The sequence below is a fragment of the Pyrus communis genome, chromosome 15 (genome assembly GCF_041283825.1).
Source record: "Pyrus communis isolate YQ-2024b chromosome 15, ASM4128382v1, whole genome shotgun sequence".
Classification (NCBI taxonomy): Eukaryota; Viridiplantae; Streptophyta; class Magnoliopsida; order Rosales; family Rosaceae; genus Pyrus; species Pyrus communis.
In genome coordinates this window covers 19,279,817-19,294,643 of record NC_142579.1, presented here as the reverse complement: position 1 = coordinate 19,294,643, position 14,827 = coordinate 19,279,817, and the positions used below count along the sequence as shown (strand labels likewise).

The 14,827-nt window shown below is 36.1% G+C and overlaps 1 protein-coding gene and 1 pseudogene across 6 annotated transcripts; one reads left to right on the top strand and one right to left on the bottom strand.

Annotated features, from left to right (window-relative positions):
• Positions 1–148: 148 nt before the first annotated feature.
• LOC137717745 (uncharacterized) lies at positions 149–3,249 on the bottom strand. 6 transcript variants are annotated; one of them, XM_088684904.1, is made up of 4 exons: positions 3,161–3,221; positions 2,966–3,058; positions 1,871–2,481; positions 149–653 (listed from the first exon to the last, which is right to left on the bottom strand). In XM_088684904.1, the coding sequence occupies exons 3-4, from the start codon at positions 2,343–2,345 to the stop codon at positions 598–600; spliced, it is 531 nt and encodes a 176-aa protein (XP_088541030.1). In that variant the 5' UTR covers positions 2,346–2,481; positions 2,966–3,058; positions 3,161–3,221; the 3' UTR covers positions 149–597. The 6 variants fall into 6 exon arrangements, with proteins under 6 accessions (XP_088541030.1, XP_088541029.1, XP_088541031.1 ...); XM_088684903.1 differs by having other exon boundaries at positions 1,871–2,503; positions 3,161–3,218; XM_088684905.1 differs by having other exon boundaries at positions 1,871–2,478; positions 3,161–3,217.
• A 5,796-nt stretch (positions 3,250–9,045) lies between these two features.
• LOC137724851 (uncharacterized protein At4g38062-like) lies at positions 9,046–13,473 on the top strand (annotated as a pseudogene).
• The last annotated feature ends 1,354 nt before the right edge of the window (positions 13,474–14,827 follow it).

The window sequence follows — 14,827 nt, the reverse complement described above, 5'->3', positions numbered from 1 at the left end:
GTTAATCATAAAAGTAATTCTAATAAAGCACTCATAAATAGAAATATAGTCTCACGCATTCATCAAGGCTTGTTTGACAATGCTTTATTATTAGAAGTGCGTAAACTTTTATGGAAGTTCTAAAAGCACTTTTAACTATTTTAAAGCATTTCCAAACATGAAACTGTTTATTGCAAAATTTAGTTGAGTATTGGCCCTCGCTTAAGAGTTTAGAGTATGGGGCAATGAGTTACAATAGTAGGGAGCTTAGAGACCACAAACATGATCATATTATTTACAACCCCCAAGGATATTTGATAATAGCAGAAGGGTGACAATTAGCATGCAGCATACCGGAAAGCACGAAGTGTCTCTCTTCCCACCCGTCCTCAAAATTAAAGGGGCGTCGAAATCATCCACATAAGTCTGGTGAATGTTAATCTTCTGCGCTTCTCGGCTGGATTCTACTGATGCATGGCCGCCTAATCGCATTCTAAATTATTTTCTACTATTATACAAGTATGTAACAGACTTTAGTCTTCGAAAAAAGGATCACACAGAGAAGAACTCATATATATATATATATATATATATATATATATATATATATCAGCTTATTTATGCGTCGAAGTTCTGAGGAGAAGAAAGCCACTGTTTCATATAGTTCTTGCAATCTGCATAACCAAAATGCAGATTAGCACAGATGACATAGAGCATAAATTAACAGAAACCTTAGCATATTACACAATTAGAAAAGTTTTAGAATATTTTTCTGGCGTGATGCACACAAAATCTAAGCTATCTAAAGCTATGTTTACAGGTGTAAAAAGACTAAAGAAGCCAACAAGGAAATTTTATCTTTTTGGAAAAACAGCGGCCCGAAGGGCCAACCAACAAGAAAATTCATTCCTCATGTAAATGAGGAACCACGCAACCCGCAACAAACCAAAATAACAGTAAATCATCTTAAAGCTATTGTGCTCAACATGGTCTCTGTGATTTTGTGCTCATCAACAATCCGCAGTTCACTTGGGAAGTCTTCTCATGTGCTTTCACACCATTCAGAATCAGAAAGGTAGGGTCAAAAACCAAGTGTTTCTTCAAGTTTTTGCAAAGGTCATGCAGTCACTCTGCCAACCAGAACAGGTTGTACAGGTAAGGGTTATCAAAGTGGCTGATCAATCAACTTGAAGCTCCAAGAAAATGAGTCCTGCAAATTGCAACCTTTTGGACTAGTCTCCAAAAAACTGGGACATGAGGTCCCAAAAACCATAATATTTTGCACAGAGCAGTGCATTTCCACTTCCCCCATGCACTTTCTGATGGTTTTGAGATTTGCAGCCACAAAGCTGTATACTTTCAGGAAAGGACAAGAATAGGAGGCCTTCATCACTAACTCATTTTGGTAGTAGATACTAACCAAACAGTTGCCCTACATCAATTTTTGTTTTACTACAAGCGATATTTCTACTCTAAGCTTATCTAAGGGGAAGGCAAGTGTTTGAACACGAGATGCAGTGGGATGAAGAGGAAGATCCTATCCACCCGATTGCGCAACATAAAAATTAAATTAGCAAAGATGGTGACAGATTGATGTCTTCATAATGACAATAATTGACTCAAAATCCCCAAAATAGAATCACCAAATTGTTTGGTATGTAATGAACAATCCAACCTTATTTATCCCTAAAACAAGTAATCACCGAAAACAAGATTTTGTTTTGTCTAAGAAGCATACAAATATGAATTAACTTAGATTCCCCAACAGTTAGGGTCTAAATTAGACTAGAATATCGCTCGAATAAAAAATTACTCAACAGTTTCAATTGGTTGGTGTTTGCAGTCAAATACTCAATCAAAGCAGTAAAACTATAAGAGGAAAATCTCTTACCAGAAGAGAATTCGTCAGAGAGGTTCTTGATGGCACTCAAGAGCTCATTGTTGGAATCCTCCACCACCTCCTTGCAGCCAGGGCTGTAGCAAGGGACCAGCACTGCATAACTATTATCCGATTTGTCATCGTCACTCTGGAAACCCGGGCCATGAGGCTCCAACCACCCAATAGACCAGTCCGAGTCATCGGACTCCGACCCTGACAAAATGTCACCACCATCTGATGGTACAATAACAATATCATACTCCCTATCAACCCTCCTCTCTTCCCTACTCAACCATTTCCTCTTAACCTTTCGCGGTGAAGAGGCCATTTTCGTGCCCTTAACGGAAGGGAATTGAACCGTCCCGGGGTCCCTCATACCACCAAAACCACACTCAAAAGAAGAATTCACTGAGGAGCCATTGTTAGCAGGCTCCTTCTCTGTCACACCCCACCAACACCATGGCAAACGAGTGAAAGAGACTGCCATTTTTGGGTACCCGAATTTAGAAGAAAGCTAAAAGGTGATGACAAAGAATTGTGGGGAAAAGGAGTAGAAACTAGAAAGCCAGAGAGACTCAAAATTTGAGACCAAGGGAACGGGATGTCCAAATGGTTCCTGCCTGCTGCAGCAGCAACAGCAATCAACTGTATTAGGAAATGATGAATTCAATCACTAACAAAAGGAAATCATATTAGGAAGTAGGAAAAAGTTCAATCCAACAAACTAACCCTTAGCAATAATTAAGACAAAATAATTAAAAAAAAGGTAAAAACCAATTAACCAAATCTAAAGAGAGCAAAAAGTCATTCATCTTGTTTTCCTCGTACATCAAACAAGACAGAAACTTCAATAATCAAGCCTAAAACTTTCCATTAATAGAAAATTCTCAAGAATCAAACTCAAATAACACCAACTTGAACCTAATCAAACTCCAATAACACAATGACCCAATTCAAAATATTAAAAAATTACTTCAATTTCCTCTAAATTTCCTCTTTTTTTACTTCCAAAGTTACCCAGAAAATTTCACAGTAAAAACCGGAAAATCAAAGACCCTAATTTTAAGTCCGTAAACTGAAAAATCTTACTTATACAACAAAACCCACCCCAAATGATAGAAAACGAAGACTTGGGTCACGATCTCGAGTACAAATTCGGGATTTTCGAGACTCCAAAGGGTGAAATCGGTATTTTATTGCCTGGAAAAAAAAAACCCAAAAAATTATGGCGACAGACGACGGTGGAGTAACCGTGAAGAAAAATTTCAGAGAAGGAAAAGGAATTAATTGTGCTTTCCCAACCCCGTCATCGCCATCGTCGTCGTCGTCGTCGCTTTCTTCCTCTCACTCTCTCTGTGCTTTCTAAGAAACCACCTGGGAGTGAGATTGTCTACTTCAGTATTTATAAAGAAATCCTCCCAATTATTTATTTGTATTTTCATTTTATTTTGGACTCTGTCGTGACACATTCGACGGTCACGATCTAACTTCTCTGTTCATATAGTGCGGCGGAGCATGGATGCTACTGTGCTCCTCCGATCTTTTGGCATCATCTCGAATTATGTGACTAATTAATGGGCTAATTTAAAATTAGGGTGACTAGTGGGGCGGATTAGCGTCCAAATTTGTTGACGTGGTAGATCCAAGCCCACGTCATTGCGTGTGTTTACGGCTCATCTTACCGACACGTGTAACCTACGTCAACCTGTGAGTTAATACTTTCCTGGGGAAGATTAAGAAATCACCCTGAAAATGTACGGTGGACTTTGACTCTGCATTGAATTATTGAAATTAGAGAAATGGGTACCTTCTTAACGAAAAATTCTTCATGGATTCTTTATTATTTTTTAATTAAAAATTCATCACAAACAAAAGTATTTCACAATTTGAAGTTAATTTTGTATCAAATATTATAAAATATTATGTACAAAATATGAGGTGATAGAAAATCTGTAGAGAATTTCATTTGGAAATAATCTCTTTTGAAATTGAAACCATACCTCAAGAATCAATCTTTGGTTGAACAGGAACGACGCGTGATAGATTTAGGAAATTCGGATTTTATTTGATGCATCCAGCTATTGCTTAACAATTATTTGTATGCGGAATGAGGTGGATCATGTAGTGTGCACTGTTTTATGGTTACAATTTTTTTTTTTTTTAGGAAAGCTTTTTACAACTAACCTCACTGAACGAGATAAATTTTTTTTGTTGTTGTTGAGAAGCTTTTTAAGATAATGTTTTGGCAAGGCCACTATTGATTCCTCCTCTTGAATGAGTTTTATTCATTCCGGTAGAAAAAAAAATTATTTTAGAGAAAATTTGAGTCGTTCTAAACTTGTAAGCCATGGGCCTACAACATCAAAGCATTTCCATCGAGCCGTCAAAAGTTAATCCACCATCAAAACCTTTTGAAAATTCTCATCCTAAACTAAACGCATGGCCACTCCCAAGGAAAGAAAACATCTAAGCACACTTTTATCACGTTTCTTATGCAAAATCATTTTGTAATTTGCCCCAAACAAGGAATCTTGGCCGTGAATGCATTTGGTTCGTGCCATTATTTCATTTAAGAAAGAAACAAAGATTATAGGGATGTTTAATAGGGGATATTTTTTTTGCAACCAAGATATATTTTCGGTTGTATCATCTATTTAAGAGATGTTTGCTTGAAAAAGTGAATTGCGAGTTCAATAAACGCTTGTTATGTGAAACCGAAATATATTTTCAATTGTATCACCCTTGATATTTGCATGAAAATGTAAACAGCAGGTTCAATGAACGCTTGTCATTGCAATTTGCATGGATCATGTCACGATCAGAGACTCTTATGCACAGCCGCCTAATGGGTACAAAAAGGATGAGCAGTCCAGTCCAATTTGCACGTTACATGAGAATCAAAGATGAAAGGGCCACACCGAAAGGTAGCCAAGAAAGAGAAAAACAGTGCTTTATATACAATACATGAGCATAATATAGCTGGTTGTAGCAATTAGTCAATTAAAATTAGACTTTCAAGTTTCAACATATGCAAGGCCAACAATGCTTGGCTTCACAAAATTGTGAAAGAGTTCCTTCTCAAAAAGTTCAGAACATTTCATGGTCGATCCACATTATTTTGTGTTTATGATCGAAATTGTTTGTATTATAAATTGCTCTATAAATATAATATGTGCAAAAAAAAAATTAAAATTAAAATTGTTTAGCCAATCAATTGTTGCGAATATATAAACCGATAGACAGTTTGTAATACTTTTACAAATTCCAACTATCTATTTTTATATAGTTTCATGACTAAATGAACACAAATTTATTGATTTTTTTAAGGATAATCTTTACAAAGTATTTATATTAATATTATGAATAATTCTGTTCACAAGTACGAAGTTTTTTGCAAAGGAAAGCATTGACAATCTTTTGTGGAGCCAAGTATTGGTGATTCGTGTACACAAGCAAAAGCATCTTTGAGTATTGGATACAATAGTGTAAGAACAAGAGCCAGCAGCATGTCATGTGGTACAACTTGTGCTGTATGCCGCAAAAAAAGGAAATCAACGACTTGCTAGTTGCTAGCGGATGCATACAAAATTACCAAACATGATATAAATTGAAATTATGAAAGGAACCTTCTTTTGACACCAAAAAGTACACCACATGGTGAATGATCTTATATAGCATTCATGTTCATACGGATGGCACCACCATGCCACCCACCAACTATAGTTGATTTTTTTTATTTTTTTATTTAAGAATGACAACTGGTGGCAAGCCATGATTATCCATCATTTTTGGGAGTTAGGAAGACTCACAGAGACATTTCAACCTCCTCTTGGTCACAAGGCTTCCACACTAGCAGCGGGTTTCAAACCCAAGACCTCCAGTTTTTAGTTTTAAAGAAACCTCATAATCCATTATTTATTACTGAACCATTAGCTTGTGGTTATTGACAACTAGTCGATAGGAAAATGCTTTGGGAAAAGAAGAAGGATAATATCAATTTTTGGGTAAACTTAACCCCTATTTTTACTCTTGTCGCATATTTGACTCAAGTGTATATGTATCGAACGCCCATGTTTAGTAAAGCGGTAAAAACACTTTCTCACACACACACACACACACACAGAGTTGATTCCGCTTTCAATCTGTTTATACCAACTAGATCTTTAAATGGCCTAACATGTGTTTTGAATAGAAACAGGTCCTTGATTATTAATTGGGAAGGAAGGCCTTACTGGTTCTTCAATGTCATCTCACATCATTTGAAAGAAACAGAAGTAAGGAGATCATAGAGAGAAGGAGATGGATGAGCTGGCCATTACAAGCAGATGCAGAGTCTCCTTCCACTCCAAAACATGCACGAAAACAATCTATGAATAAAGAAAACACGAGGGACTGATTAGTATTGAATTGCATTTTTACTTGATTTGATCAATCATGAGAGCATTTCTATTGAACCACAACGAAAGAAGTGCAGAAATTCACAGTTTTGTTTTTGGGATTAACAAAGAGATTAAGGAATTTTGGTTTTTTTTACTACATGCGCTATCATCTTAATATCATATCATCACGAGAACTATTTATACAATTAAGCCTTTTTAAATTGATCGTTTCTAATTACTCCTATCATTCATCATAAAATTCTCATCTGTGTCTGGTTGGTATGGATCTCCTGCTTTTGCTTTAAATCCCATCTTCTTCCTATAAAATAATGGTTTTTTCTCTTTGGAATGTTTATTTTATTATTATTCTCGTTGGAATTGTTAAACTTTAAATTATATTAATCAATTAGTTAATTAATCGAATAAGTTTGTATTGAGCTTTAAGCTTGTTTCAAGTTTCGTGGTCAAAATGGGTGTTTAGTCTATGAGGCCTATTGAGCTTGAGTTGTGAGACAACTTAAACAAAATGAACAAAAAGTCCACTAAATAAGGGAGGCCAGCCTTGATTAAGGTTATGGCTTAATTTCAAGTTTGCCACTTAATTGTGAACGGGTATAAGATTGAAGGTATTGTTTTAACCTCATTAGGATTTTTTGAGGCTAAAAAGGGAAACATATCTCTCTTTTCTTCTAAGGAGGCCGGCCACCACGAGGAGAAATTGCTAGCATTCTTTCATCTTCCAGGTTCATCCATCTTCTCTTCACACTCCATCCTTGGTGTAGACTTAAATGCTTCATGGTGGAATCTTTGGAGATTTGATTTACTGCATCCTCAAGAAGCAAAGAGTCAAGGAGTAAGGAAATATCCAAGAGCTAGGAGTGACCTTGTGAACACAAATCTTTCTCTTTTAACTTTGTAAAAAGCCTTGATTCACCATTCACTAGGCTTTGAATTCCATGGGTCAAATAATTGTTTTTTAGTGCATGCCTACTTAAATTGTTAATATATATGCAAGTGTTGCTCAAAGAATTGTTTTTTAGTGCATGCCTACTTAAATTGGATGTGTCGCTTGTGGTAATCCCACTAGTTTCTTTCAATTGGTGGCTGAGATCGGCGAGGTGCTCTTTGTTGAATGAAGGAGTCTTCTTTCCTTTCATCTCTGAGGTGTTGTTTGGTTGAGTTTATGGTGTTTGTTGGGAGCATTAGATCATGCTAATCAAGATGTACTATTGCGGCAGCGGTGGAAGCAGAATTCTCAATTATTCTTTTGGTTTATTTCTAGTTTTGGGCAGGAACTCTTGTTTGGTCTCTTTTTTGCTTGAAAGGTCCACTTTTTCTTTGTGCTTACTTATAATTGGGTCTTTGTTGTTGGTAATAAAATTTACCTTTTGACAAAAAAAAAAAAAAAAAAAAAAACAAAAAAATGTATTACAATGGTATACAATCAATCAAGTGCAATTGCAGCACATTATAAAATCTCGATTGTTTTGGTTTGGTTGAACGTACAACAAGCTTTGAGTGGAATACTACACTATTTAACATATAAAATAATAAACCTAATTAAAAAAAATAAAAAAGGGTACTTTTTTGGTTTTTCCAAAATGAAAAGTAGTTGACCTAATTTTGTACAACTATTTCGTTATTTTTAATTTTCATTTGAGAAAAAAAAAAACTCCACTCCTCCCAAAATTGCAACACTTCTTAACTTTCTCCTTCAAATTCAGAGTGCATTCTTCTACATTTTCATCATCATTTAGGAAGTAATCAAATGCCTAAACATCAAGCCTTCATGAAATTGTTCCAATGAACTCACACTCAAACACCCTCATTTATGCAGTTAACATCTTTTTGCACAAAACAAAAGATGCTGAATTATTTGGGTGAAATCCATATTTAACGTAATAAACTATCGAGGGAACAAAGCAAGGTAAAAATTATCATCATGGTAATTTTGTTGGTAACTCCACTACTTCTCCAGAAATAATGCCTTCTTTGGATCAAATGAAGTGGAATGTTGAGTGGTCTTGGTGCAAGAGCAACAAGAACAAGTATGAAGGATACATGATGTGGAGAAAGCATCAAAGAGAGTTTCATAGATATTGTGACAATGAGGTGAAATTGACACAGTAAAGTTATATGTTAAACTTGACCGATGGTCTCAACCAAAGGCCAATATCTCTTGTGTAAATGCATGTTACGTTCTAGCTTTGTTTGGATGGTTGAATTCATAATCTCGAGCTCAACCCAAATTTGGTTAGGTAGGCAATTTGTTAAATTCAGGCGTTAGCCGATACTCTTAACTCATTCATATGGATTTCAAATTTCTATTTTAATTCGAGCAACGATTTGATTGAACCTTTCCAAATTACTCTCTTTGTGAAAAATAGAAGGAGATACATTCTTGGTATGTATATATATCCCAACAATCTTGATGTAATCAAATCTTGGTTAAATCTAGAGTTTCTGTTCTAGGTTTCATCCATTTTATCTTATCAGCCAAGAAATTATTAACCCCTTTTATTCAAGTTGTTATCTAATTGTGCTAAATTCTTGACATTTCTTATAAAGTATGGTTCATCTTGTAAGGAAAGCAAAAGAACAGAAAGAAAGAGGTTTTTTCGGTTCTTGAGCTTTCGAAACATGATTTGCCATTTCCAATGCTAACATTTCAAATACGTTGTTTTCAGTTCATGTTGTCATGTGCTATACTATCCTTAGTATTAATGTGATAAGAATGTGGGATGTGTTAGATATTGAATTTTTGTTGTGATTGCAAATAGGTCTTATTTGTTATTAGAAAGGAAAACTATGGAAACGGTTTATGAAGAGCTAGACGAAGTTGAAGTTGAGCTTGAGAAGCTTAGGGAAGAATATAAAAACAAAGCAAAACTATTTGAGAGTTGGAGGAAAACTCACAAAAAGCAGCTAAAATTTTCCAGAAGACAAGTTTCGAAATTGAGAAGCAGACTTAGGAAGTAAATGAAAAAGTTGAGGTGATCTCTGTGGCATAGCAGATGTGAAATGATTTTAAATGCAATTTGCAATATAGAGACTCCATAATGCAACATCTCAAGGCTGCAAACAATAAACGTCGAATTAATTGTGTTGAGAAATGCCAAAAATTGGAAGACATGAACATAATGTTGGCTTTAGATGAGGCAAATATGAAGAAAATTGATCAAAAGCAAACAATTTGTGTACACAAAGAAAAGACTAAAGGTCTAAAAGGCCGTCCATCAGTACAGAAGAAATGTTTAAAAGAAGAAAAGAAAGCTAATGCACCCAAAAAGCTTAGAGAAACAGATGAGGTGATACTCAAACTCGAGGACGAAAATCAGAATGTTCAAGATCAACTAAAACGGAAGAATGAGTAGTTTAAACATCTAGAAGAAGCACACGACAAGCTTTGTGTAGCAGCTGCACAGCTATGAAACAACATTAAAAGTTTGGAGCAGCTGCACAGCGAATTTGTTGCTAATCATATGGATGAAGAAGCTGAATTGAGCTCTCAATTGGTAAATATGAAGGTAGACTTGAACAACAATAAGTATGAGTCAGAGAATAAAGATGCAGCATTAAAAGAACGAAGGATGGAAGTGAAGCACATGCACCTGGATCGTACAGAAAATCAGGCCAACAAAATTGTATTCAACTCTTAATTGGAAAAATATGACGAATGATGTGCGAAACTATATGTTTGAGTTAAACAGTAAAGATACAATGATAAAAGAGATCAAGATGGAGTTGGAATCAAGTCATTTTCTAATTATGTAGTTGAAGTTGGAAAATGAAGAGCTTTCCATCATGTTATTGGTTTTAAAACTTGGTATCTTTAAGGCACAAGTAGGTTTTCAAGAAGAGCGTGAAAATGCAGCATCTTTATCAAGGAAGATTGAAGCTATGGATCTCATTGACAACCAACAGCTTCTTATGCGGACAGAAGTTGGGAGGTATAAGGAAATGTTGGAGGACTTATCAAAGAATGAACTTTGCTTTGACTATCAAGTTTTCCAGGTGGAAAGCGTTCTTAAAAGAGAGTTCAAAGAAGTTAATGATGCCTTAGAGATAACAAACGTTGAGTTGGTTGAAAAAATATTCGTAGGAAATGAAATTGAATTCGAATTGCAAATATGGAAATCGAGTGCAGAGCGCTTAAAAAGTGATCTTGAAGCAACTGTTGTAATGTGTAAAGAGTTGGAAACTTCTCTTCTCTTCTTGCACAGGTAGAAGTCGAGGAAGCCATAAAGCAATAGAAATCTTTATATTTTCGAAGAGAAATACGAAATAATAGATAACCTCTAGGAGAAGATTGTGTTACTAGAGCAGAAGCTCGAAGATACTAATTATGCGAAAACAGAGACATCGATGTCCTTTGAGTCAAAGAATTCAATCTTTCTCCAATTCACAAAAGAAAAGGATAAGAAATTAGATCAACTCAAGAAAGAAATTCACTGGCTAGAGCAGGAATCACTGATGAGGGAATTTGCACGTCTCGTGATGGCACAAATTGATGTAGAGAGAACATTTGATCATGAGAAAGAGAAACTCATCCAACATGTCGAAGAGAAATACCAAAGAGCGAATGATCTCATATAGATTGTGGACACAAGTTTAACTGCTCATTAGCTTTTTTCTCATCACAACTAGCCAAGAAACAAGCAAAAATTGATATGATTCACGAAACTTAGGAGAAAATCACAGTTGTTAAGGTTATGTGAGCATTTGAATTAAAGAAAAGAAATTAATGGTTGTGGAACTTGAGGAGGAAATCTGTAATATACAGCAAAAACTCGAATTGCAACAAAATTCCTTGTGTGAGTCAAAACAGCAAGCATTGGAGGTTAAAGCTAAATTGGAAACAAAACATCAAAAAGTGAAGAGACTGACTAATCAAATGAAGACAAAGCTAATAAACTTAGATGCCTTGATTGGGGAGCTCAAGAATGAAAGAAGAAAGTTACTTGAAGATGTGATTCAGTTGTCATCAGAAAAGGAAAACTTATTAGGGTCTAGCACTGAAAAAGATTGTACTTTAAACTCATTTGTAGAACAAAATCTCACAAATGATTGTACTTTAGTCAAACACTGAAAAAGATTGCTAGCATATGATGCATATGAGCATTCATGTTACAGGATACCTCAATTAGAAAAGATCAAGAGGCTAGGCCTTGCGCATTACTCACTGTTTTGGTGTTTGTTAACTAACACTAGTTGAATGGAAGAATCAACTTTTGACGGTCTTAATCAAATTTCGAGCTGAAAAGAATGTAAAGCTTGTGAGAATTATCGCGAAACTTCGCTGCCTGAGGTTCAATAAGCCTGAACCCTCAGAAGAATAAGAGGGTTAAGATCATCTGGACATGGAAAGTCAGAGGCCCGATCAAAGAATGTCATTCTCCTATCCCTAGTAGACCGACTGTCCGCGTCAAAAGTCCACTCTCGTTGGTGAATGAAGACATGTCTCTACCTATAAAGTTTTTCTAGACTCGATTCAAGTCTTCGCGGAGATTCTAATCTAGACTATCACATTATGCATTATCAGAACGTTATGTCATTGTACAATAACAATATCATTTGGATGTGCAAGATGTTCCCGTCCACCCTGGAGAGACCGACGATGAGATGGTTATCAGAGCTGCCAACTAGATCTATTGACTGCTTTGAAAGTTTGGCTGACCTTTTGACAAACACCTACTTGGCAATGTGCGCAAATGTCACGCAGCCATGTTCAGAATGACTCATCAATCCAGAGACGAAAGCATTAGGACCTATCTGAAGCGCTTCCATTCAGAGCTGGCAGAGGTAGAGATGTTAGATGATAGATTGAACACTATGGTGTTTAACCAAGCGCTTTACGTCCATTCACTTTTTTCCTAGAAACTGAACAAAAAGAAGTACGATTACACCACTCTAGCAGAATGCTAGATATTAGGATGACAATACTAGGAGAACAAGAGCCAAACCAAGAGAACTGAAATGAGAAGGAACAATAAAGGCATTGTTTCCTCTTCCCTACAACAAATTGGCAGAGGAGTTTGTTAAGACAAATAAGCCTTACCTAAACCAAAGTCGTACGTTAATTTAAACACCATTGTCTACATCCTGCACTGCATAGCATAAAAAACAAACCATTCATGCGGCACCCAAAACCACTCTCGTAACACTTAGAGAAGAAGAACCCGAATAAGTATTGTTTCTTCCACAAAACCACCGGTCACACTACTAAGAACTGCCGCATACTGAGATATCATATTGAAAAAATTACTAGATTAGGGACATTGCTGGGAGTTAGTCAAGGACAAGGCAAGGAAGGAGGGCTTAGTTACACCCAAAAATAGGGATAAGTCGAACAAGCATACCAACTATGAAGATCAACGATCGATGAAGAAAACCACTCTTAACATATACTGCAACCATGGTGGACGTGAAACCCTAAAAGGTGAGGAGATAATAGGCTAGAGTAGGAATCACTGATGAGGGAATTTGCACGTCTCGTGATGGCACAAATTGATGTAGAGAGAACATTTGATCATGAGAAAGAGAAACTCATCCAACATGTCGAAGAGAAATACCAAAGAGCGAATGATCTCATATAGATTGTGAAGTCTTTAGAACACAAGTTTAACTGCTCATTAGCTTTTTTCTCATCACAACTAGCCAAGAAACAAGTAAAAATTGATATGATTCACGAAACTTAGGAGAAAATCACAGTTGTTAAGGTTATGTGAGCACTTGAATTAAAGAAAAGAAATTAATGGTTATGGAACTTGAGGAGGAAATCTGTAATATACAGCAGAAACTCGAATTGCAACAAAATTCCTTGTGTGAGTCAAAACAGCAAGCATTGGAGGTTAAAGCTAATTTGGAAACAAAACAGCAAAAAATGAAGAGACTGACTAATCAAATGAAGACAAAGCTAATAAACTTAGATGCCTTGATTGGGGAGCTCAAGAATGAAAGACGAAAGTTACTTGAAGATGTGATTCAGTTGTCATCAGAAAAGGAAAACTTATTAGGGTCTATCAGAGGGTTGGGTGATAAGATGTGGAGTTCTCTAGTACAAATAAACAACTGATGGGAATGATTGAAAAGATAATACTCACTTTTGACGAGAAAGGTCCAGGAATGGATTTGAAATGGAATGATGAACTTGTTGACCCAAAACAAGAGAATGTTCGTATGCCTATCATCGTCAAGATATTTGAAGTAATTTCTGATAAAAAGATATTCGCTTAGTGACCTCAACCATTAGCTACTAGCTAGTATATGTTTCAGAATTCATGCAGTTTAGTTATATAGCATGGATTTTTGTAGCTTATGTATCACGATCCACACGTGTGCAAGTATTTTGCATCTAATTAGATTAAGTTTCCAAATTTCAACTAATCCTTATAAGTAAATTTAGTTTGCTTTTCCTCCCGCATCTTTTTCTCGAAATGAGAAAGAATAGGGTACACTCGAATTGTACTATTTAAGTGCTTACTACTTGCTAAAGATCCTACTTATGTGAATGTTTTTGAAATTTATTAAGGTTCTCTTCGGAAACTCGTTTTCAATATACTTTTTAAACTCGTTTGTAGAACAAAATCTCACAAATGATTGTACTTTAGTCAAACACTGAAAAAGATTGCTCGCATATGATGCATATGAGCATTCAAGTTACAGGATACCTCAATTAGAAAAGATCAAAAGGTTAGGCCTTGCGCAGTACTCACTGTTTTGGTGTTAGTTAACTAACACTAGTTGAAAGGAAGAATCAACTTTTGACGGTCTTAATCTAATTTCGAGCTGAAAAGAATGTAAAGCTTGTGAGAATTATCGCGAAACTTCGCTGCCTGAGGTTCAATAAGCCTGAACCCTCAGAAGAATAAGAGGGTTAAGATCATCTGGACATGGAAAGTCAGAGGCTTGATCAAAGAATGTCATCCTCCTATCCCTAGTAGACCGACTGTCCGTGTCAGAAATCCCCTCTCGTTGGTGAATGAAGACATGTCTCTACCTATAAAGTTTTTCTAGACTCGATTCAAGTCTTATCGCGGAGATTCTAATCTAGACTATCACATTATGCATTATCAGAACGTTATGTCATTGTACAATAACAATATCATTTGGATGTGCAAGATGTTCCCGTCCATCTTGGAGAGACCGACGATGAGATGGTTATCAGAGCTGCCAACTAGATCTATTGAGTTCTTTGAAAGTTTGGCTGACCTTTTGACAAACACCTACTTGGCGATGTGCGCAAACGTCACACAGCCATGTTCAGAATGACTCATCAATCCAGAGACGAAAGCATTAGGACCTATCTGAAGCGCTTCCATTCAGAGCTGGCAGAGGTAGAGATGCCAAATGATAGATTGAACATTATGGTGTTTAACCAAGCCCTTTACGTCCATTCATTTTTTTCCTAGAAAATGAACAAAAAGAAGTACGATTACACCACTCTAGCAGAATGCTAGATATTAGGATGACAATACTAGGAGAACAAGAGCCAAACCAAGAGAACTGAAATGAGAAGGAACAATAAAGGCACTCTTTCCTCTTCCCTACAACAAACTGGCATAGGAGGTTGTTAAGACAAATAAGCCTT